General features: G+C 41.7%; 1 protein-coding gene across 1 annotated transcript in view; it reads right to left on the minus strand.

Annotated features, from left to right (window-relative positions):
- DNAH11 (dynein axonemal heavy chain 11) overlaps positions 1-20619 on the minus strand; it is a 2866633-nt gene that overhangs the window by 1955722 nt on the left and 890292 nt on the right. Inside the window, exon 24 of the mRNA XM_069211469.1 lies at positions 17716-17838. Within this exon, the coding sequence (XP_069067570.1) occupies positions 17716-17838 (123 nt within the window). The remainder of the gene's footprint in view (positions 1-17715; positions 17839-20619) is intronic.

Below are 20619 nucleotides of genomic sequence, written 5' to 3' on the forward strand. Positions count from 1 at the left end.
TTGCAATTAATTCTTAGGCATGCAGCCAAACAGTGTCTGCAGAGCACCTAGACACTACCATCCAATTTACACGTACCGCTCAGAAAGGTGGATCTGCTTAAGGGCACATGCAATAGCTAATGCAACATGGCTGCCATTTTGAAAAAGTCTAACAGTAACACAAATGTGAAGATCCCCAAGTATCACATTACAATACAAGAAATCCTTGTTCCGATACTCAATCCACCCTCATAGAAAACCAAACAAAAAATCATAAAGATCTCATAAAATCAAGTATTACCAGAAACTAGATGAACATCTATAGAGGTCATATAATATTGATGACACAACACGTCGAACATTTTGGAAAATCCTTAATTAACCCCTAGAAGAACAGTATTACTTCAATACTACATCTCTATTTAATGTATAATACAGCAGTTGAGGGAAACGTGTAGAAAATCCTTAATCAGTACAACATAGTAGAAATCGAAACTCTTAAGAGATGGAACAGCAAGGGTGCTTGATCCCCTGAGAAACTGTTGTGGGATATCAGAGGTGACAATAGTGCAGTTTTTCTACAATATTGTTATGTGTATGGTTTTTATGAATATATGTGTGAATATATATAAACAACATGTGTGCCTTTTGAATTTTGTCTTCCTCCCTTTCATTTTATACATTAAGGGGGTCATTCTGATCTTGGTGGGCGGCGGGAGCCGCCCGCCAAGCGGGAACCGTCAGAAGACCGTACCGCGGTCAAAAGACCGCGGCGGTCATTCTGAGTTTCCCGCTGGGCTGGCGGGCGACCGCCAGAAGGCCGCCCGCCTGCCCAGCGGGAAACCCCCTTCCACGGGGATGCCGGCTCCGAATGGAGCCGGCGGAGTGGAAAGGGTGCGACGGGTGCAGTTGCACCCGTCGCGATTTTCAGTGTCTGCTATGCAGACACTGAAAATCTTTGTGGGGCCCTGTTAGGGGCCCCCTGCAGTGCCCATGCCATTGGCATGGGCACTGCAGGGGCCCCCAGGGGCCCCACGACACCCATTCCCGCCAGCCAGGTTCTGGCGGTCAAAACCGCCAGAACCAGGCTGGCGGGAAGGGGGTCGGAATCCCCATGGCAGCGCTGCCTGCAGCGCCGCCATGGAGGATTCTTCAGGCCAGGGGAAAACCGGCGGAAAACCGCCGGTTTCCCTTTTCTGACCGCGGCTTTACCGCCGCGGTCAGAATTGGCCTGGATGCACCGCCAGCCTGTTGGCGGTGCATCCGCGGTCCCCGGCCCTGGCGGTCTATGACCGCCAGGGTCGGAATGACCACCTAAGTGTGTAATTTCCTTTATTGGTTATAGAAATAATTCCTAAACAAATATTTGTTTTTTGAGTATATTATACCCAGTTCTGCAGGGGTTTACTTGGTTACCCTGTAATCTTTCAAACTGTACATTATATTTTACTATTTTATTGTTAAATTCATTTGAAGTTGCACGTGACTTGTCCCAGGAGGGGTATCTCGGCACTCCTAGAATTGCAGCCAGTTTTACAAGGTTAAAACAGTGTTGTTTTGACAAGTTTCCTAAAGTGATAGTAATCCATACATGTTCAGATTCTGTATGTCAGGTTATTCCAATAATACTGGGCCAAGTATAAAAAGGCTCCGCCAACGGCTTTAGATTTTTTTTAAACACAGGGAATTGTCAAGGGTGCTTTTTCGCTAGATCTCAAAGATCTCACTGGTACAGTAAGGTGTGAGCCTCTGATAAAGATATATCAAGCCTGTGCCTTTAGGAGCTTTATGGGTGAGACAGCAGATTTTTAAAATAACTCTTTTTCTAATCGGCAGCCAATGTAATGATTTCAAAAGGGGAGTTGAGGCTGTCCCGCATGACAAATTACAGACAGAAAGCTGTAATTTGAACTACTTGACATTTTGCAAGTAGACTCATTGGCAGAGGCTAGCAGGGCATTACAGTAGTCCAAACTACATATTATGAGCCCCTTACCAACTTTGTCCTTGCGGACATTGGAAGGAAAGGGAGGGCTTTTCTTAGCATACGCAGTATTTAGAAACAAGAGCCGGGCATTGCTATTACCTGATCTTTCATGGTTAATGTATGGATCAATTGTATTCCAAGATTTTTAACCGCTTGTTTAGGGGTAGGTGCAGGGCACAGTTTAGCTGGCCACCAGATGGCTGCACAATACTCCGAAACAACAGTATCTCTGTCTTGGCAGCATTCAGTTGCAGATAGTTGAAAGACATCCAAGCAGCAATTGCTTTCATTCCTGATAAACATTGCTTGGTTGTTTCTGGGTCTTTATTAAATGAAATAACCAACTGCATGGCATCTGCATATGACTGGATCTCCAAGGCATTTGCTCTTACAATGTTTGCTAATGGGGCAACATAGATATTGAAAAGGGTAGGGCTGAAGCAGGAACCCTGAGGCACTCCCTTGTCAGTTAACTTAGTTGGAGATTTAAAGGGTCCTAATGAGATAGTTTAAGTTCTATTTCTTAGGTAGGCCCTTAGTGAATTTAGGGCCATCCCTTGGATACAGCAATCTTGCAATCGCTGTAATAACTTCTGACACCATGCCAAAGGCAGCGGACAAATCTAACAACAACAGCATCACTGGCATGTCAGAATCCAAGCCTAATCTGATGTGATCTATTGCACCAACTAAGGCAGTTTCTGTGCTATGTGCCGACTGAAACCCTGATTGCGAGGGATCTAGGATACAGTATTTCTGAAGGTAAATGATAAGTTGGTTATTGATTAAGCCCTTCAAAAGTTACTTAACAGGGGAAGGAAAGAAATGGGCCTATAGTTGGCTAAATTAGACACCACGAGGTGAGCCTTTTTTTAATAGGCCTTCAGATGCTTTTTTTCCACATCTGGGGAAGTTTCCCAATGATTTTTGTATGATTCAATAAAGAACAGATGGCCAGAGCCAGAGGCTCTGCAAGTGAAGCCATAATTCTAGGGGGGCAGACATCAAAGGGAGAGCCCGACTTTCCTTTCCACCAAGTGAAAAAGTTGAAATTCAATAGGCCCTCAGTGTTAGTATCGGGAAAAAAGATTGAGGGGGAGTCATGGGTGTTAGAGTCCGCGATCTTTGGGAAATTGGCATCGGTATGGTTTATTTTATGATCAAAAAAGTCTTCTAACGAGTCACATAAGTATTGTGACTCATGTAGAGCTGGCTTGCAGGCTTGTGAATGGTAAACTCATTCAGGACTTTATATAAAGCCCTGAAAGAATTTCCAGCTGAATTAATTTGCTGCAAAATAGAAGCTTTGCAAACTAGTTTGATATCTCTATGGTAAACATTGAGGGCAGATTTATAAGTTAGTTTATCGGAGGGGTCCTTACTAAACTGGCAACATCGTTCTAGTTTTTTACGGTGTGTTTTTTCTATATGGAACTTGGTGGAATACCATGTTGTGTGTAGCCTAGCCCTAGTTATAGAGCTTTTTTGTAGGAGGGGCTATTTGATCAAAAGCCATGGTCAGGACATCATGAAATTCCTCTAAGGCTTTGTTCGGGTCAGAGACCTCTTTGAATAGAGGAAACCTAAATTCATTGCATGCATTTTTGAATTGTGGACTTGTTTTTCTTTACTCTGGAATACATCTATAAACTACAGTTAGTCTGAGAATCATACTTTTATTTATAAGGAAAATGAATGGATATAAATGAAAGACTCTGTACAATGTGCAAGCAAAAGGCTCAATTGTATCCTTTCTCTGTAAACGTGTTCTGTCCAAATATTTGTGTTCATATATTTTTTGCAGAGTGTTTTTCACCTAAAATAAAGTTTAAGAAATATGTAAAATATTTTTGAGATTGAAAAACAATAGTTTGGGATTCTTTCCTACAGGTATGTTGGTGCTTTACAGGCAGTTATTATATTATAAACAAATACATCCCGGCGACCTGCGCAAAAGGCCACAGCAAGCACTATCAGAGTTCAAGATGCTGAATACCAAAGCTGGATAATATTGATTCCATCTCATGCCTCTTTAATCCATCACAAGTCACAGCCTCTTTATCTGACCGTTACATGTTGGTTTTCATTTCTGCTTTCTCTCTTTATCACTGTTGTTCCGTCGTTCTTTTTCTCCTTCTTTCCACTTTGTGGGTTTTAATTTCTCTTGCTCTGGATCAAAGTCTGATGAGGAAAAATAAATGCCGGTCTCCACAAAAGAGTGCTGGTGGGTTCAAGTTGCAAACACCAGCCATGGACGTCGATTCACCAAAATGCCAGGGGTAACAGAACTAACGTTTCCATTGAACCCTGAATTACTTAATTGTAGAACCTTTTAGCAAAACTGAATCACAGACAGTGCCATCATGTATATGGATGGGAATTTAATACTAAAACATCTCACTGTTGTAGGGATACATTAAAAACCTTAAACACATAAATATTAAAATGCTCCTAACAGCGCAGTCAGTCAGTAGCTGACAATATGTGCTCCAGGGAAAACAGCCCTTCCTATAATTGCACGGTTTATATGGTGTGATGATTTGATAAAAACTCTTACCAATGACGCTCAGAAATGTCCAGTAGCACATTATGTGAAAAATTGTATAATCTTTGACAGCACTTTACATAAGACAAATTCAGACATGGCCAGGGTTGCCTCTGGTGACCACTGCCGACTATCATAATGTGCAGCAGAGAAAGAGAACACGTTTCACTGTCCAAAGGAAGACTTGTGAGTCTTTCTTACAACTTTGACTAGGCACCTATAATTGAGACAGAGGTTAGTAGTCACTCTGTGCAATATTTTCTTTATTTGACTGCATTTCATGGCAAGGACAACACACAGTGCTCTCCTTTCAGAACTCGTACCATTCATAATGTATCACAACAATGCAGCACAAAGCACAACATATGTCTGCCAATTTAAGTAGTAAGGACATACCCATTCAACACTGCACAGAAATGGAAAGGCCCGGTTTCAGGGGATATAAAGCAATGAAAATGCCTTATTACTACTCCCAGGAGCTTTGTTTAATTTCTGAAATGGTTAGGATGAGACCAAGACATGCATTCATTTTTAAAGTGAAATGACTGCACTGCGATACAAGGCCAAACCACAACTTACCATTAATCAGAAACCATGGAGATTGTAACCATTCCTCAGGCAAGAGCAATGGAATGCTACACATGAATGTGTTTACTTACATTATTTCAGAGATTTATCTTTTCAATCTAATTTTATGGGAATCAAAGTGCAGCTTTCATGATGTCACAGACTATGTAACCACTGACTGAACTACCTAATTCAAACAAAGTGCATGCAGTTTGTGAGATATGCACGTAAAACACTAATTCAACAGCATGCTTTTTTCATAGTTATGTGTTAGTTGAAGTCATGGGCATCTTAAAAAGTGCTACCCCTGAAAAAGGTTTGGCCTGGAGATGCCAAGCTCTGCACCTTGCCTGTGGTTTGCACACACCTCCCCATTGTCTCTGATTACTTTTTTTTTTTAAATGTTGAGAAATAATGCTGAAATAATGTGCAAAGCTAATGATGCTTAAAACGAGTCATACATGCAAAATTGCAGAAGGCAAACATACTTAAATGTGCAAGGCATGAAACACTTGGACACTGACATAGGTAACAAAGCTAAGAAATTGTAGAACCAGCACAAAGTATAGACTTGACCTTTTGAATGGTTGTTGCACAAAATGTTTTTTTATTTCCTTTGTACAGATATTTCTACTTCTGAAAAGACTACTATTAGCCAATGAATAAATTTAGCATTTAGAAAGTTTAGATATTACAGCTTACACACAGGGATGCGGTCTTGAATGGAAGGATGAATCAAGTGAAGAGTTACATGATAAAACATAGTTGCAGTCTTAGAAGTTGCTATCTGAAGTATATTGCGCTCCTGGGAGAAGACAGGGAGTGAACGCAATCCCACGAGTGCATTGAAAAGTGATTGGTCAACTCAAGAAATAAGAAGCCACATAAACTTGCAACATCGATTTTGTGTGCTGTAATAGTGTGTGTTCTTCGAGTAGGTTACCTCATCCAACCATTCCTCCTTTCATCCCATTATGATCCTTTAATGCTCATGTTAGCTCTTTGCTTTGAGACTCTACTGAGTCTTTTGAACCTCTCCACGAGAAGTTCTGCTTTTATTGATTATTGAATTATGGAGCTGACCTTTGATGCTGAAGCTTTAAGACTTCTCTCGAATTCAGAACTCTTTATGGGTTTCTGGACTGACATCTTTTCATTCTCATTCCTAGAATAGGGATTATTTCCTTTACGGAATGTGCTTAAGGCTTTTAAACTGTGATTTATTGATTATTCAATTGATTATTGACTTCTGCCAAAACTAATGATCAGGATTAATGAATGTTATCTAGAGACTTTAATAAAGATGAACTACTAAAAAGATTTGAATAATAAAGCCCTTTAACTCATAGCAAGACTCTCCTTATTGTCTGAAATAGACTAGACATTATGATAATCTAAATGTGATGTACAGCTCCTGATTAACCTCCATCAAAGATCCATCCACCTGAGAAGAGTAAGCAACAGGGCTTCTCCCTGATAATGGTAAACTGAGACTTTAACTGAACAATACCAGCTCGAGCCCCTCCTTCCCTCCCCACATTGCATCTGCAATCCTACTAACCATTTCAAAGCAGCTTTGTGCCAACGTGTTTTATTTCTCCACTCCTGTCTGTGCTCCTCTTCCTCATGTTCCTACACAGCAGAATGGCAGTCACTTTTGATTTAACGGTGCTCTGCAAACGAGGACAAGCAGACAAGGCCAGAGCACATACAAGAAGAATATTGTACTGATGTTGCTATAATGGTACGTATCATGAGCAGTCAGCGTTTACACGGCTCCCCTAAATTTGAGTAGGTTTTAATAGAAAAGTAGATAACTGGGCATTAAAAATGAAGGCCAAGTACCCAAGTCCTTTCAATACTTCCCTATGGTTAACCATTAAATTTGGTTTATGGTAAAAAATACTGGGGTCGCAGACAAAATGACAGGGGTCATAAACTGATGACCAGGGGGTCACAACCACGACCCCTGGCACCCCCTAAATGAGGACATTCCACCTGCCACCAGCTCTAATTGGGCACTGCTTGCAGGCAATGTAGATAATGTGAAGCTGCAGGATTGTTTCATCCGAGACAAACCAGAACCCTGCACTCTGTCCACAGACAGGTGCTTGAATATGGAACTCTTGAATGACTCAGAATCATTCATGTTTTCAGGTTGCAACTGAGTTCCATTGAGAAACAAGTCTGGCAATTGCTTGCTTTTCCAAGAGGAAATAAGATTTTTCAAGTACAGCATTTTTTTTTTTTAAAGGATTTGGGTTGGCAGTTTGGGATAATATAGTGAAACAGGTAATTTACAAGGCCCAGGCGACATTTTTATTACACTGGTCTAGTCTCATGTAACGTCTTGTGTGTTGCGTTAGGTGAATTTCCCACAATCATGGCAAGTTATGTAATTACAACTCCATTCAGGTAAAAATCCAAATGCAAGAACAAGGCGAATGAACAGAGTAGGAGCAAATGTTGTTCGTGACAACTGCTTTTTTGAGGTATATTTTAGCATGAAATCAATCTTTCCATCTAAAATTGACACAACAACACATTCCATGCAAAAATATAGCACTAAATAACATATTTGCTTCTCATGTAATTTTTCTCAAAGTTTGTGTAATTACTCAAAATGCACACCTTGTGTTTATTGAGTTGATAATCTGAGAATAATAAAACGAGGACCACTTCTAAGAACGTGTGAAATTGCATGCTAGCCAAAACAATTGCCAGGAAACTGTGTTTTCCATTTGTATATGACCCACCTGACCAGTTTGAATGACAGCAAGATGTTATTTATGGAGGCGGACCAATAGATAAATGGCTTTTCCCATGTCGATTTACAGGGAGGTTCTGATTGACTAGAGGTAGGGGGCTGCATTGAGTTAATAGTGTGTTAGATGTACAACCTATAGCAGTATTCATCCCCAAAGGGATATCATGGTGCTAGACTGCCGCTGTCCTTAGGAGTTAGTGCACTCATCTTATTCTGGAAAGAGCCAGGTTTTTAGGTTTTTTCTAAACCTGATGTAGTTGGAGGTGTGATGGAGGTCCATGGGCAAGAGGTTCCAGTGGGCAGGTGCCAGATGGGTGAATGAGCAACCACACATTTGGGCTTTTTTTAAACGTTAGATTTAGCTAGAGTCAAATTTGAAGATCTCAGGTTTTATGCAGGTTTATAGAATTCTACCTTTGAGCATAGAGCTGCAGGGTTAATGTTGAAAAGTGCTTTGTGAACATGGCATAGGATTTTGAATTTGGCTCTTTTACATATTGGTAGCCAGTGGAAAGTTTTCAGACATGCCAAAGCCGAGCTAAAACTATCTTTGTTACAGATGAGTTTGACAGCCACATTTCGCACCGCTTGGAGTTATGCGAAAAGGAAGTCTGCCATGCCTACATAGAGGGCATTACCATAGTCCAATTTACTTGTACTCATTTCTTGGACTACGATTCTATGCCAGTCAACAGGGATCCTGTAGAAGAGTTTCCAAAGGAGCTTGAAAAGGTCAAAACATTTGCCACAGGTGGTGTTGACCTGCTCCTGCATTGAACAGGATTCACATTAATTGGGATGCCAAGTGGTGCAGCTTTCTTGGGTTCAGAAGTGGAGTGTGATGAACATGGCTATCAGGGAGAGTCTCAGATCTGGTGTGCACAGCTGAAAAGTAAAATCTATGCTTTATCAGCATTACGCTTTAGCAATGTTCCATCATCCAATTTGCTACCTCTGAAAGAGAGTTAATAAGATTTTTCCTGGGTTTATGATGTTTCGCACTGATGGAGATAACCAGCTAGGTGTTGTTGGCATATGAGCAAATCTCAAAGACCTAGTTTCTGACAGGGCTTGCCCGAGAAGAGTTGTATACTTTAAAACGTGTTGTGCTCAGCAAATAGCCTTGAGGGACAGCACATTTGGATACACAGGAGGGAGCGATCAAAAGGTATTTAGCTGAACAGAATGGGCCCTTTTACTTAGGATGAATCTGAATCATTTTTGGTGCTTTAGAGTGTAGTCTAATCTTGTGAAATTATTTTAGCAATGAATTGTCAGAGACGGTATCAAATGATGCTGAGAGGTCAAGCAGAATCAGGACTGCAGCCTTGCCCTGATCTACTTCTAATCTGAGGTCATCCAAGACAGCAAGAAGGTTGGGTTCAGTGACGTTTTTTTAGTACTAAAATCAGTTTGTGATGAATCTAGCAAGTTGATATTCTCAAGAAAAGAAATTAGCTGACTGTTGACTAATCTTTCCAAAACTTTGGACATGTAGGGAAGAAGGGAGATAGGGTGGTAATTGGGTAGGATGGATACATCTATCCCTGTTTTCTTGGTCAAGGAAAGTATCAGGGCTTGATTCCAAATATCAGGGTAATTATCGTTAGCTATGGTGAGATTGAAGACTTTTGTTAAATAAGGACTAACTATAGGTGATAAGTGAGAGAAAATGAATTGTGGACCAGAGCCATATGGGGAGCAGGACTAGTCCTCAGTCATCATCTTCTCTACCTAATCCACAGATAGACTTGTAAAGTTACCTAAAAGGGCAATTGCTTTGTTGTGGTGGCCTAGCTGCTCCCAGGTCCCAGGGGAACTCATATAGGGAGGGTTGTGAATCAAAAGTACAATAGATCTTTACTATTTTATCCGTGGACAAGTTGACCATAGATAGACCATTGGCAAATTTCTCTCTTCTCAACATTTAAGCATTGTGGTTCACTATACACCCAGATCCAAACATGGGGCAGACATGGCCAGTAATCCAGTAACCAGTGGGGTTAAATGACACAAAGTTTATTATGTGGAATGTGCATGGCCTCAACTCCCCCCAAAAAGTACGGCATATCCTTGCATATCTGGATGGTCAAGGAACTGGAATGGTGCAATTACAAGAAATGCACCTTACCAGGCAAAGTGGTGCAACATTCACCATCAAATGAGCGAGACACAGGGCCATATTGGTGTATGCTGCATACTCATGGGGCACTGCTAGACTGATGAAAAAGGAAATCCTTCATCAGATACTTTCTAAAGAAAATGACTTGGACTGACGATATATCATCCTCCAGCTCATTAGGGAGGGCAACACACAACACTGATCAACAGCTATGGCCCAAACACGGATGACCCAGAGTTCCTAGGCAGACTGTGGGACAGAGGTCTCCGGCTCTCACCTGGTAGCATATTATGGGGTGGTGATTTTGACCTTGTCTTAAATAAACAGGTGGAATCTTCCAACTAGATGACACACTCACAAAGCAACAGCCACATCCCTCACCAATCTAATGCCTGAACACACACTGGTGAACCTGTGGCGACTGTGACACCCACAGAAACTAGAAGGCACACACATATAAGCAGCCCATGAATTATTGGTACGGCTAGAGCTAGACTATTGGCTGGGCACGAGTGATCTCAATAGCTGGATTTTGCACATTGGCACCCTCCCTTGTACTTTCTCGGGCCATTCTCTAATCATTTTAACTCTATCTCTCTCCCACTGGAGAAACATCAAGCATTTACAAAGTGACTGGCTTCCTTGGCCCTATTAGATCAGGTACTTAGGGAAGCAATACGGACTGAAATTGGGGCATACTATCAAAATAATGAGGGTACAGTACAGTCAGAGTACACTCTGGGAGGCTCTGAAAGCTTATCTTCTCAGGATATGAATAGCAAAACAACATGCCATTCGCAAAGTACTGCGTTTTAGTCTAAACTGGCGGTGCACATCAAGACACTGGAAACACAATACAAGAGTGCCCCTTATCCAAAGCTATTAGCTGAAATAAACAAGCTACTCTGAGTACAAGGATCTAGCTAATAGGGAGGTAAAACACATACATATCAATGCAGAGGCGCGTAGATACGGGGAGGCTGAGCGACCAGGACAAACACTAGCTTACATGACACAGAAAGATAGGCAACCACCATTCATACTGCAACTCCTGAATGAAAAACAAATAATGCTATACAAAGTGGAGGGCATCCCCTCAGAGTTTGTGGATTGTTATTCACACCCCTACTTTGCTCAGACTGCCGAAAAAACAGGGTGTATAAGGGCTATATTTACAGAACAGTACAGGCTTGGGTAGAGGGACCAAGATTTCTTTTACTTAATGAAACAGTATTATTGAATTAGACTTTGGCCTCTACTAATGGACTTCCCACCTGTAAACCACCTTGCCCTGATGGATACCCACAAAAAAACAGATGATGGATGTAATGCTGAACAATGTAAAATATTCACCCACAGATATGGGGCCTTAATCCATCGTTTTTTTGCTTGCCACGCCATTGCTCCCTGTGGGAACAGTCCAGCCTGTACTGCCAGGCCAGGTTCTGCTTGGACCAGAAACAAGCATCTTGGGACTGGTTTCAGGGTATCACCCTTCATCAGCCAGGCTAGCTTGAATCCAGTTGCACAGTGAGCAAGGGACCCACATCTGGGCATATCCTTCCCACTTATAGCAACTTTAGCAACACAAAAGGATGATGGAGGGAGTGACAAAACTTTTCAACCACTCACCACCAGTCACAGATCTGGGATTAAGCCATTGTTATTTTGCTCACTATGTCACCCCAGTGTGGACCCAGCCAGGCTAGCTTAAATCCAGTGGCATAGCGAGCACTGAACCAAGGTGTTTCACGAAGCAGTTGATACAGGGGAAATAACTCCGTCCATGTTTTAAACCACATTGATTTCCCTCCTAAAACCCAACAAGCCTGAGTAGTATGGAGAGTCATATGACAGCTCTCATTAATTAACTTTGTTGCTAGACTTCTATCTAAAGTCATAGTGAATCGATTAATGGTGCTCCTCCCAAACCATGTCGGATTTGTACCGGGCCAGTATACATCTCATAATCTGAGGACCCTGTTTGCACTCCATCAGATCTGTCCTTACTGCTAAGCAGTTATTTGTATTTCGGGGCCCCACTAAGGCGCTCGACTCCCTAGCTTGGTCCTGTTTATTCTTGGTCCTTCAACATATAGTGGTTGCCTCAGTATTTTATCTGACTGATCAGGCTACTAGACACCAATCCTACTACTCAGCTCTGCCTAAATGGTCTATTGTCAGACCCAATCACTATACAAAGAGGCACCCCTACTTGCCACAGAACCACTGGCCTTCTCTATGTCAGCTTCACAGTCAGTCCAAAACATAATCCCTGTGATTCAAGAATTCTCAATTTTCAAGGCCCTAGCAGGTATCATGATTAACTGGAATAAATCCACTATCTTCTCATTGATTGATGCTACACAGCAATGTCCTCTGGACTTTCTGCTGCAGACACAGTGCGCTCTTTGGGTACAAAGGTGTGTCGGGACAGGGCCACTGTCATTCACGAAAACTTCAACGGGGTTATCACAGATATTGGAGGGAAAGCTAAACAAAGGTGCAATCTACCTCTATCAATGCACAGGAGGATTGCTTTAGTAAAAATGCTTCATACTTCCCCAATTGCTCTACTTGTTTTGTAATATCCTGATCCTGCTACCCAAATGCTTTTTTCAAACCCTTAAAAAACATCTAACTGTATGGGTGGGAAAACATCACTGAGATTTTTACTCTGCCATAAACGTAGGGTGGGCTTGCAAAACTGGGCTTAGACCTATAATATCACTGTGCACAGGCTCACTATGCATACTATTGGTAGTGGGCACCCAAACATATGGCACACATAGCAATGGAAACTGACTCAATTCACTTCAAATCTCTGCCCTCAATGGTTAACCTCCCTGTTCTTTCTTGGTGTTGTCTCTAGAGCATTTCTTCTATACTATGTTCTGATAAGTCATTCCACTGCTTACATTCAGTGAACTATCTACTACATTTTGCTAATCACTCCATGGGAGAGCTTGAGCTTTCTTTGCCTTCTTCTCCCTCCTTCTCTTGTGTGATATTTTCCCCTACATGTGTTCTGTTTTGCTCTCCCACCCCCCAGCATGTACATTCTGTTTTCCACCCCACTCTCTACCAGTTCAGCTCCTCACGCCATTGCTTCCAGTGTCTCCTGCTCCCCTATTGCTCCCCCCTCACTTTCCTAATGTTTTAAATGTATTTCCTGTTTCCCTTTTAAAGAGGGTTTGGAAGTTTCAATTTGCTACAGGCTGCTCCTTTTGTTAATGTGCTTTTACACACAGATTTATATTTATTTATTTAAATTTCAGGTTCTAAGCTAGCAGCCAACCATTTCAGAACTGTAAATTAAAAATACAAAATGATCTCCATGTCATTGCATATGCATGATGATAGGTCCTCATGTTGTTGTAACCATAAAGTGATAACCAGTGTGCATATGCATGCCAGCATCTGTTATAGCCGTTTTTCCCTGATGATGAACAGCATCAGCTAAGGACATTAACAAGGCCAAAAAATGAAGCAATGCTATTGAAAGGGAAGACCTATTGACTTTGTCAGTGCTTGCCTTTTTGGTTCCTCAACTAAATTGGATGTGAGGTTTGCGACAATACATTCTGTTCTATCCAAAAAATAAATCTGCAATTATTATTCTATACTTGTGCATCATTAATAAGAACATGTAGCCTATGAGAAATTGCAAGTTACATTTATGTTTATATTGTGTTTCATATCATTTGGTAACTGGGTTGTGGACAAGGAAAAGGGGCTACACAGATAAAAGATTTCACATATTTTGTAAAACATTATGTAAACTGATTTCTAAATAGCATTTATAGTTTTTGAACCAAATATTTGAGACTGGCCAGAGGATTTGATAGACACACCTCTGATACTTCACTTTGATTCATGGTTTTGTCCATTCATCCACTTTTGAGCTAGATGTCCTCTTTCCCACAGGCTACAGCATTCATCGTGTGGACATTGGAAGGGAGGTGGGCCTTGCTATCATCTATGTTGCTCCTGGTCCTGCACACTGGGCAAGCAAGTAACACTCAACTCCATGGAAATGCTAAAATGCCACTTCTCTCCCTCTCTGCAATGTAAACTACAAACTTCCATTCCATCTACAGGCCTCCCAAGCAGAACAATAACTTCATTTGTGAATTCCCAGATGATCTCATCACCTCATCCATTGGACATGCCCGCATCACACTCAAATTAATTCAACCTTCCAGACAATACAAGCTCAAACAAAATAAGAAACATCCTTTTCAACCTCATCGATACACTCAACGTAGTACAGCATGTTACATAACCAACATGTTCCAAATGTCACATCTTCAACCTTGTCTTCAGAATATCACCAATAATCACTTAAGATCACCCACACCCTGGGACTGGACTGACCACTTTGTCATCCCTATCTCCTTACCATACTACCAACAAACAAAGGTCCACCCAAGTCTAAAACTTCAAATCCTTTGAAGATTTCTTAATTGACAACCCAATTTGTGAACTCATCTCTCATCTCAATCATTACATCTGATGCCTACACTCTTCTAAATGACTTTTACAATTTTTTATAAAGCTATGTGAATCACCTGTTCCGATTATAACATGCATGTGCAAGCCAAAGTGTTCAGCATCCTGGTATTCTAAAGACCTTGCTGAAAATAAATGATTCATACATAGACACAGTAGAAAATGGAAGAAAAGCAGAACTCCAGAGGACTTTTTCTTACTGAATGCCCTCCGCGTAACACAGACAGCTCATCTCATCAGCCAAAGCAGAGTTCTATGCCATCAGAGAAGGCACCAACAGGAGCAGAATATTCTTTAAGATAATCAAGCACTTCATTGACCCTCTGTCAATCCCGCCTCTGCCTCACTCCACAAGAAGTGCAATACCATCAACTGTATCTTCAGTGAAAAAATAAAGACATTTCAAAGGCACATCGACAATACAAACCCCGCTTCATTTCTAACGTTCCTCTAGACTCCTGCACAAGTCAACCTTCAAAGTTCTTTCTCTCCCAGATCTGGCTGACATACTCAAGCCCCTCAAAGCTACTTCTTATTAGGATGATGTTTTACTATTGTCCCTCAAAGTTCTCTCTGGGGATGCTCTCTTACTCCTACTCACCATTGCCAATGCCTTCCACAGTCAAGACATCTTTCCAGATGTTCTCAAGACTGGCCACCTCTTCTCACTTCTAAAGGCACCTACACCAGACTGATGACCTTGCCAACTACTGGTCCATCACTCACCTACCGTTCATTGGCAAGATCATTGAAAAAAAATGTTTGTTCAACTCCAAGAACACATTAATGCTAACAAGGTTCTACATAGCTACCAGTCTGGCTTCAGATCATGCAGCAGCATGGAGCCCATCACCTCACACTTTGTAGACAATGCTCCTTCGACTATAGATGAAGATGGCCCTGCCCCCTAATAATGCTGGACTTGTATGCTACCTTTGACACTTTTAACCATTACACCCTTGCTGAATCGTAAATGGGATTCACCGGCAATGTCCTTCAGTACTTCTCCTCCTTTCTTTTGAAGCAACACCAGTCTGCTTTCCTGGGCACCTTCACGTTACAAAAGATCCTTGTTAGACTTGGTGTCATTGGTGCGGTTTTCACTCTAAATTTTTGCCTTCGGACCTCCTGCTTTGCTGACTTTATTTCTGCTGGGCTTAGAACTCTGTACACTTTGGCACTGCTAACCATTACTAATGTGCCTGTGGTCTCTTCTTAAATCATGGTAGAACAGACTTGTACACAATTGGCATATTTCATTTACTTCCAAGTCTCTAGCAAAGTGGCACTACCTGTGCGCATAGCCTGTAAATTAAATGCTAGTAGTGCACCTGCAGTACTGATTGTGCTACTCACTCAAGTAGTCCAGCAAACATGACCCAGGTCTGCCAATTGCAGCCTATGTGCACTGTTTTAAACTGTTGTGTCAACTTTCCAAAAACAACCTTTTTGCTAGGCCCAAAGCTTCCTTTTTAATACATTTAAGTCACTCCCTTTGGTAGCGCCTGGACAGCCCAGACAGGAGGGGGCAATGTACTTAAAAATTAAATAAAATTTGATTTTAACTACTGCACAGACTACCTCTTCCATACAATAACATTGAGGTTACCTATTACATTTAAGCTGTAAGTTCCAAATAGGAACAGGTAACACATTCATGTTTGGCATCCTTGGCATTGTAATGAAAAAAACTTAGCTTGTGGTGAAGTCAGATTTTAAATTATAATTTTAGAAAGTTTGTGTTATCCTAGTCTAGCCATTTGATGCCTGCAGCTTGTCTCCAGGTCACATGGCTGAGTGCAGCTGATTTTAGTCTGTGTATTCCTCCTATACAGCAACACACAACAGGGAGCTTAGGTATGACTGGATGGGCCAACACTGGAAGGATTGGAGTGAGGAGCTGGGCACAGCCCCACATACACTTGAATGGGGAGTGCGCTGCTTCCACAAAAGGGCTGTGCACCCCCTCTAGTTAGTCTGGAGCCAGGGCAAGGAAGACAGGGCACCTGTGCATGTCAAATGCATACCTCTAGAAGCTACTCCCCATTTGAAAGGCACAACTGGATATAAATACTGGACCTCAGACACCAACTCTTAAGTACACTTATGGACCTGTGAAAACTTTGCCATGAAGAAGGACAACTGCACTGCTGAAAGTACTGCCACTCTGCTGTACTGCTGTCGTACTGCACGGACCTGCTGCCTGCTGTCCTCTTGCCTGTGTGAGAAGGACTGGACCTGCATCTATTGAAACCAGTATCACCAGAGTGACTCCTAAGGATAGTTGTCTGGCCTCTTGACTTCAGCTTCTGGGACAGAAGGCTCCAAGAATCTCAACCTCAGCACTTAGACACTGCTATCTGTGAAGACCTGCCAAGTTGTGCCACCCCAGTCCTGAACCCTTGGACATGGGCCTAGGGTTGGTCAGCCTCTGTTGATCCAGCACAACATACACATCTCCTCTGCTGTGTGGCACAACCCTGAGCACAATAGACTCATTGCCATTGCTGCATGAATTGGATCCATTGCAAGGACCCACATCACCTCCGCAGGCTCTTCAGAACCACGGCTGCACAATGCATCCTTGGTGCAGGACCTTGTATCTCTCATTGATGGCAGACTCGATGATGCCAGACTCCATGTCACACCCTTGCAGGTCCTCAGAACCAATGCATCAAACTGACTGAGCAACTCATCCTCAATACCAGAATACCACAACACAGTGCACTAACCACCCACAACTCTGCTTCCTCTTCTATTACTCACTGATTTTAAGCCTTCCTTTGACCTTGTAGAGTGGTACCCTGCCTTTTGGCTAGCGGTGCAATCTAGAAATATCATATCATATATATATATATATATATATATATATATATATATATATATATATATATACACATACATCTGTCATTTCATTTCAGCTTTTCTTTTTATTCTTCTTCATTAATCTTTAATTCTCGTATCTTGTTAATCTTTCTTTCTAAAGGCTGGTGTTTGCCAGTGATTAAAGATTTTGTTATAGAGCTACACAATTTCTTTTTCATTTTCTTCAAATTATTTTCTGGTTGCTATAATCTGATATCCTCTCTGATCTATTCTGCCAAGGAAACATTGAAAAGTTCAAATTATCATGGCCTGTCAATGCCTGGCCATAGAAATCTGAATGAGTTATGACAATGTGTTGGTTGGCCCTGATAATAATGAGTGAAAACCATGCAAAGAGAGCAAGTACTTACTTTCTCAGTTACCATCTCTTTCACAGCTTTGTCAACAATGTTGCGGACTTCATCTTCCACCTTATGTAGCTGTAAATCAAGCAAATCAGCTAACGTTGTGCCTTCTTCCAGTGAAAACTTGACCTTCAAGAATAGAGAAAACAAGAAAACAAGTCTGATTTTTGAAGGTTGACCGCTGCCTCTAAGAAGTAAAGTGAGTCTCTATTTTTAATTTAAAAAAAGTCTTCACTCTTTTGTACACAAACACTTAGAGTTTACCTAAACCCAGAGTGAAGGGTTTTATCAATGGATACCAAAAATATTTGAAAAGTGTTTATGTAATTATATTTATGTGTCAGCAAGAAAGAAGTAATATACTTCTGACATCTCTGTAGCTGGGCACCAATGATAGGTGGCTGATAGTACTTTACATCCATCCTTTGCCAATTGAAAATAAAACAGAAAAAACAATCCAGAATTTGTCCAAATAAGTGTGCCAAACATGATTGGGAGCAAGTGTGAAAAAAATGACATAATTTACTAAAAAAACTGAAAAAAGAAAAGAAGGGACATATTCATCTGACCACTTGTTTTGACGATCATTATACTAGGTAGACATGTTTCTAATATTTTGCCCATATATTTCCCATAAAATTATTTTTTACCAATATGCTACCCAAAACTCAAACATCCCTCCTGTTACCTGCTAAAGAAAGATAATTAGTTGAAAGGTTCTTCAAAGACCATATTACACATTTTGCTCTCACGATTTTTGCTTTTAAGATGATGGGACACATTTTAGACACCATTGACATTCAGGCATATATTATCAGGGCACTTCATGTAGGTGTTTAGTTTTGGATACAAAAAATACTAGGTTAAGGCGAATTAGGGTGCTCTACGTTTATTAGGCTGATATCACCTTGCTTCCCCCTAACTTTAAGAGATTTCAGGAGCAGCTGTGGGGTGCTAAGGTAGGGGCAGTATTCTAACACACCAGTAATGGCAATTACATGTATTAGCAAAACAAAGAGGTTTCACAGTCCTAGGTTTTCACTAAGACAAAAGTGAAGTACATAACGTGGCTGCAAGAGACTTTCACACAGTGTTCACATGTCACAACAGGCTTTTTAGCTCTTTAAGTCGCAGCCTGCCAGACAGCACAGCTGTCTGGTTCGAAAAAGGCTTCTTGGGGACTTTCAGAAAGATGACCTAGGCGTGCATTCCACCAATTGATTACCATTGGCTTTGTGGTTTGTAACTCACATTTTCTGTCTTTCCATTTGCGGGCTTTATTTGCTTTAGGCTCTCCAGTCTCAGTTCGATACTGCAGGTAGGAAAGCATTTTATTCTAGCACATGACAACATTTAAATGAACTGTGGAAGTATTTCATAATATATCACATTTAGGAACACAAATGATGCTCATTTTTGTTAATTCTGAAGGGTTTTGGAAACAAATACTTCAATATGATCAAAACAAATCATTACACTAGTTGACAAAATGTCCACACATTTTCGTTGGTACACTGTATAGTTTTATTAATAAAACTGTATGTCTGTGCAAATTTAATATCATTTCAATTCAGAATACGTGGTCTGTAATGGCAGTGCCCTACCCTACCATACATGCTTCACTCAACACCACTCCACTCTCCTCTGCACCACTCCACTGAACAACACTCAATAACCGCTGCACTCTTCACCACTCCACTCTATGCCACTGCACTTTATGCCACTTCACGATACACCTCTCTACTCTGACCTGTACCACTCTACTCTGTGCCAATGCACTCTTCGCCAGTCTAGTCTACACCACTTCACTTTTCACCACTCCAGTCTAGGCCACACCAGTCTAGGCCACACCAGTCTACTCTGCATAGCTCCACTCTGTAGCACTGTACACTATGCCACTCTGCAACACTGACCTCTGCAACACTGCACTCTGCAATACTGCACTCTGCAACACTGCACTCTATGCCAATAGACTCTACACCACTGCACTTTACACTGTAACACTCAACTCTATGCCAGTCGCTTGTATTCCACTCTAATATATTCTGCACCACTGCACACTGCCACCACACTCAGCACCACTTTACTCTCTGCCATTACACTCTATGCTACTCTATATAGCTGCACTCTACCCTGCATAACTCCACTCTATCACTTCAGCCTACTCTGAAACAATCACCACTATGCCACTCTATTCTTAACCACTGCACTCTACATGACTGCACTCTGCCACTGCACTCTATGCCTCTGCTCTCTACTCTGCATCACTGTACTATATGCCACTGATCTCTACACACTCTAATCCACTGCACTCTGATACTCAACTCTGCAACACTGCACTGTCGGCCACTGAACTCTCCGCCACTCTACTCTGCACTACTCCACTCTATTGTACCCTACTGCACTCTAAGCCACTGCACGTTTCGGCACTGTACTCTACCCTGTACCACTATGTGCGCTTCTACTTTAAACCACTCTATGCCATTTAACTCTACTCTGCACCACTGCCCTCTGCATCACTCAACTCTATGTGGCACTTCACTCTGCACCACTCTGTGCCACTGCACTCTACACTACAATACTCTGCACCACTGCTCCTACAACGCTGCATTTTATGCCACATAATTAAATGCCACTGATCTCAATGCCACTGAACTCCATGAAACTATGCTCTGCAACACTATGCCAATGCACTCTACACCAGTCCACTCTACTATATGCCACTCTACACAACTCCACACTACGCTACTCCAATACATGACATTCTCTGCCACTCCACTCTACAACACTCTTCGCCATTTCACTCTACAAAACTCCACGTGACCCTCCTCTACACCACTAACTTTTAGTCATGCTGAACAGCAGCCAGGTTGGTGTAAAATACGTTGGCAAAGCCAGCAGATCTTGCGT

The sequence above is a fragment of the Pleurodeles waltl genome, chromosome 10 (assembly GCF_031143425.1).
Source record: "Pleurodeles waltl isolate 20211129_DDA chromosome 10, aPleWal1.hap1.20221129, whole genome shotgun sequence".
Classification (NCBI taxonomy): Eukaryota; Metazoa; Chordata; class Amphibia; order Caudata; family Salamandridae; genus Pleurodeles; species Pleurodeles waltl.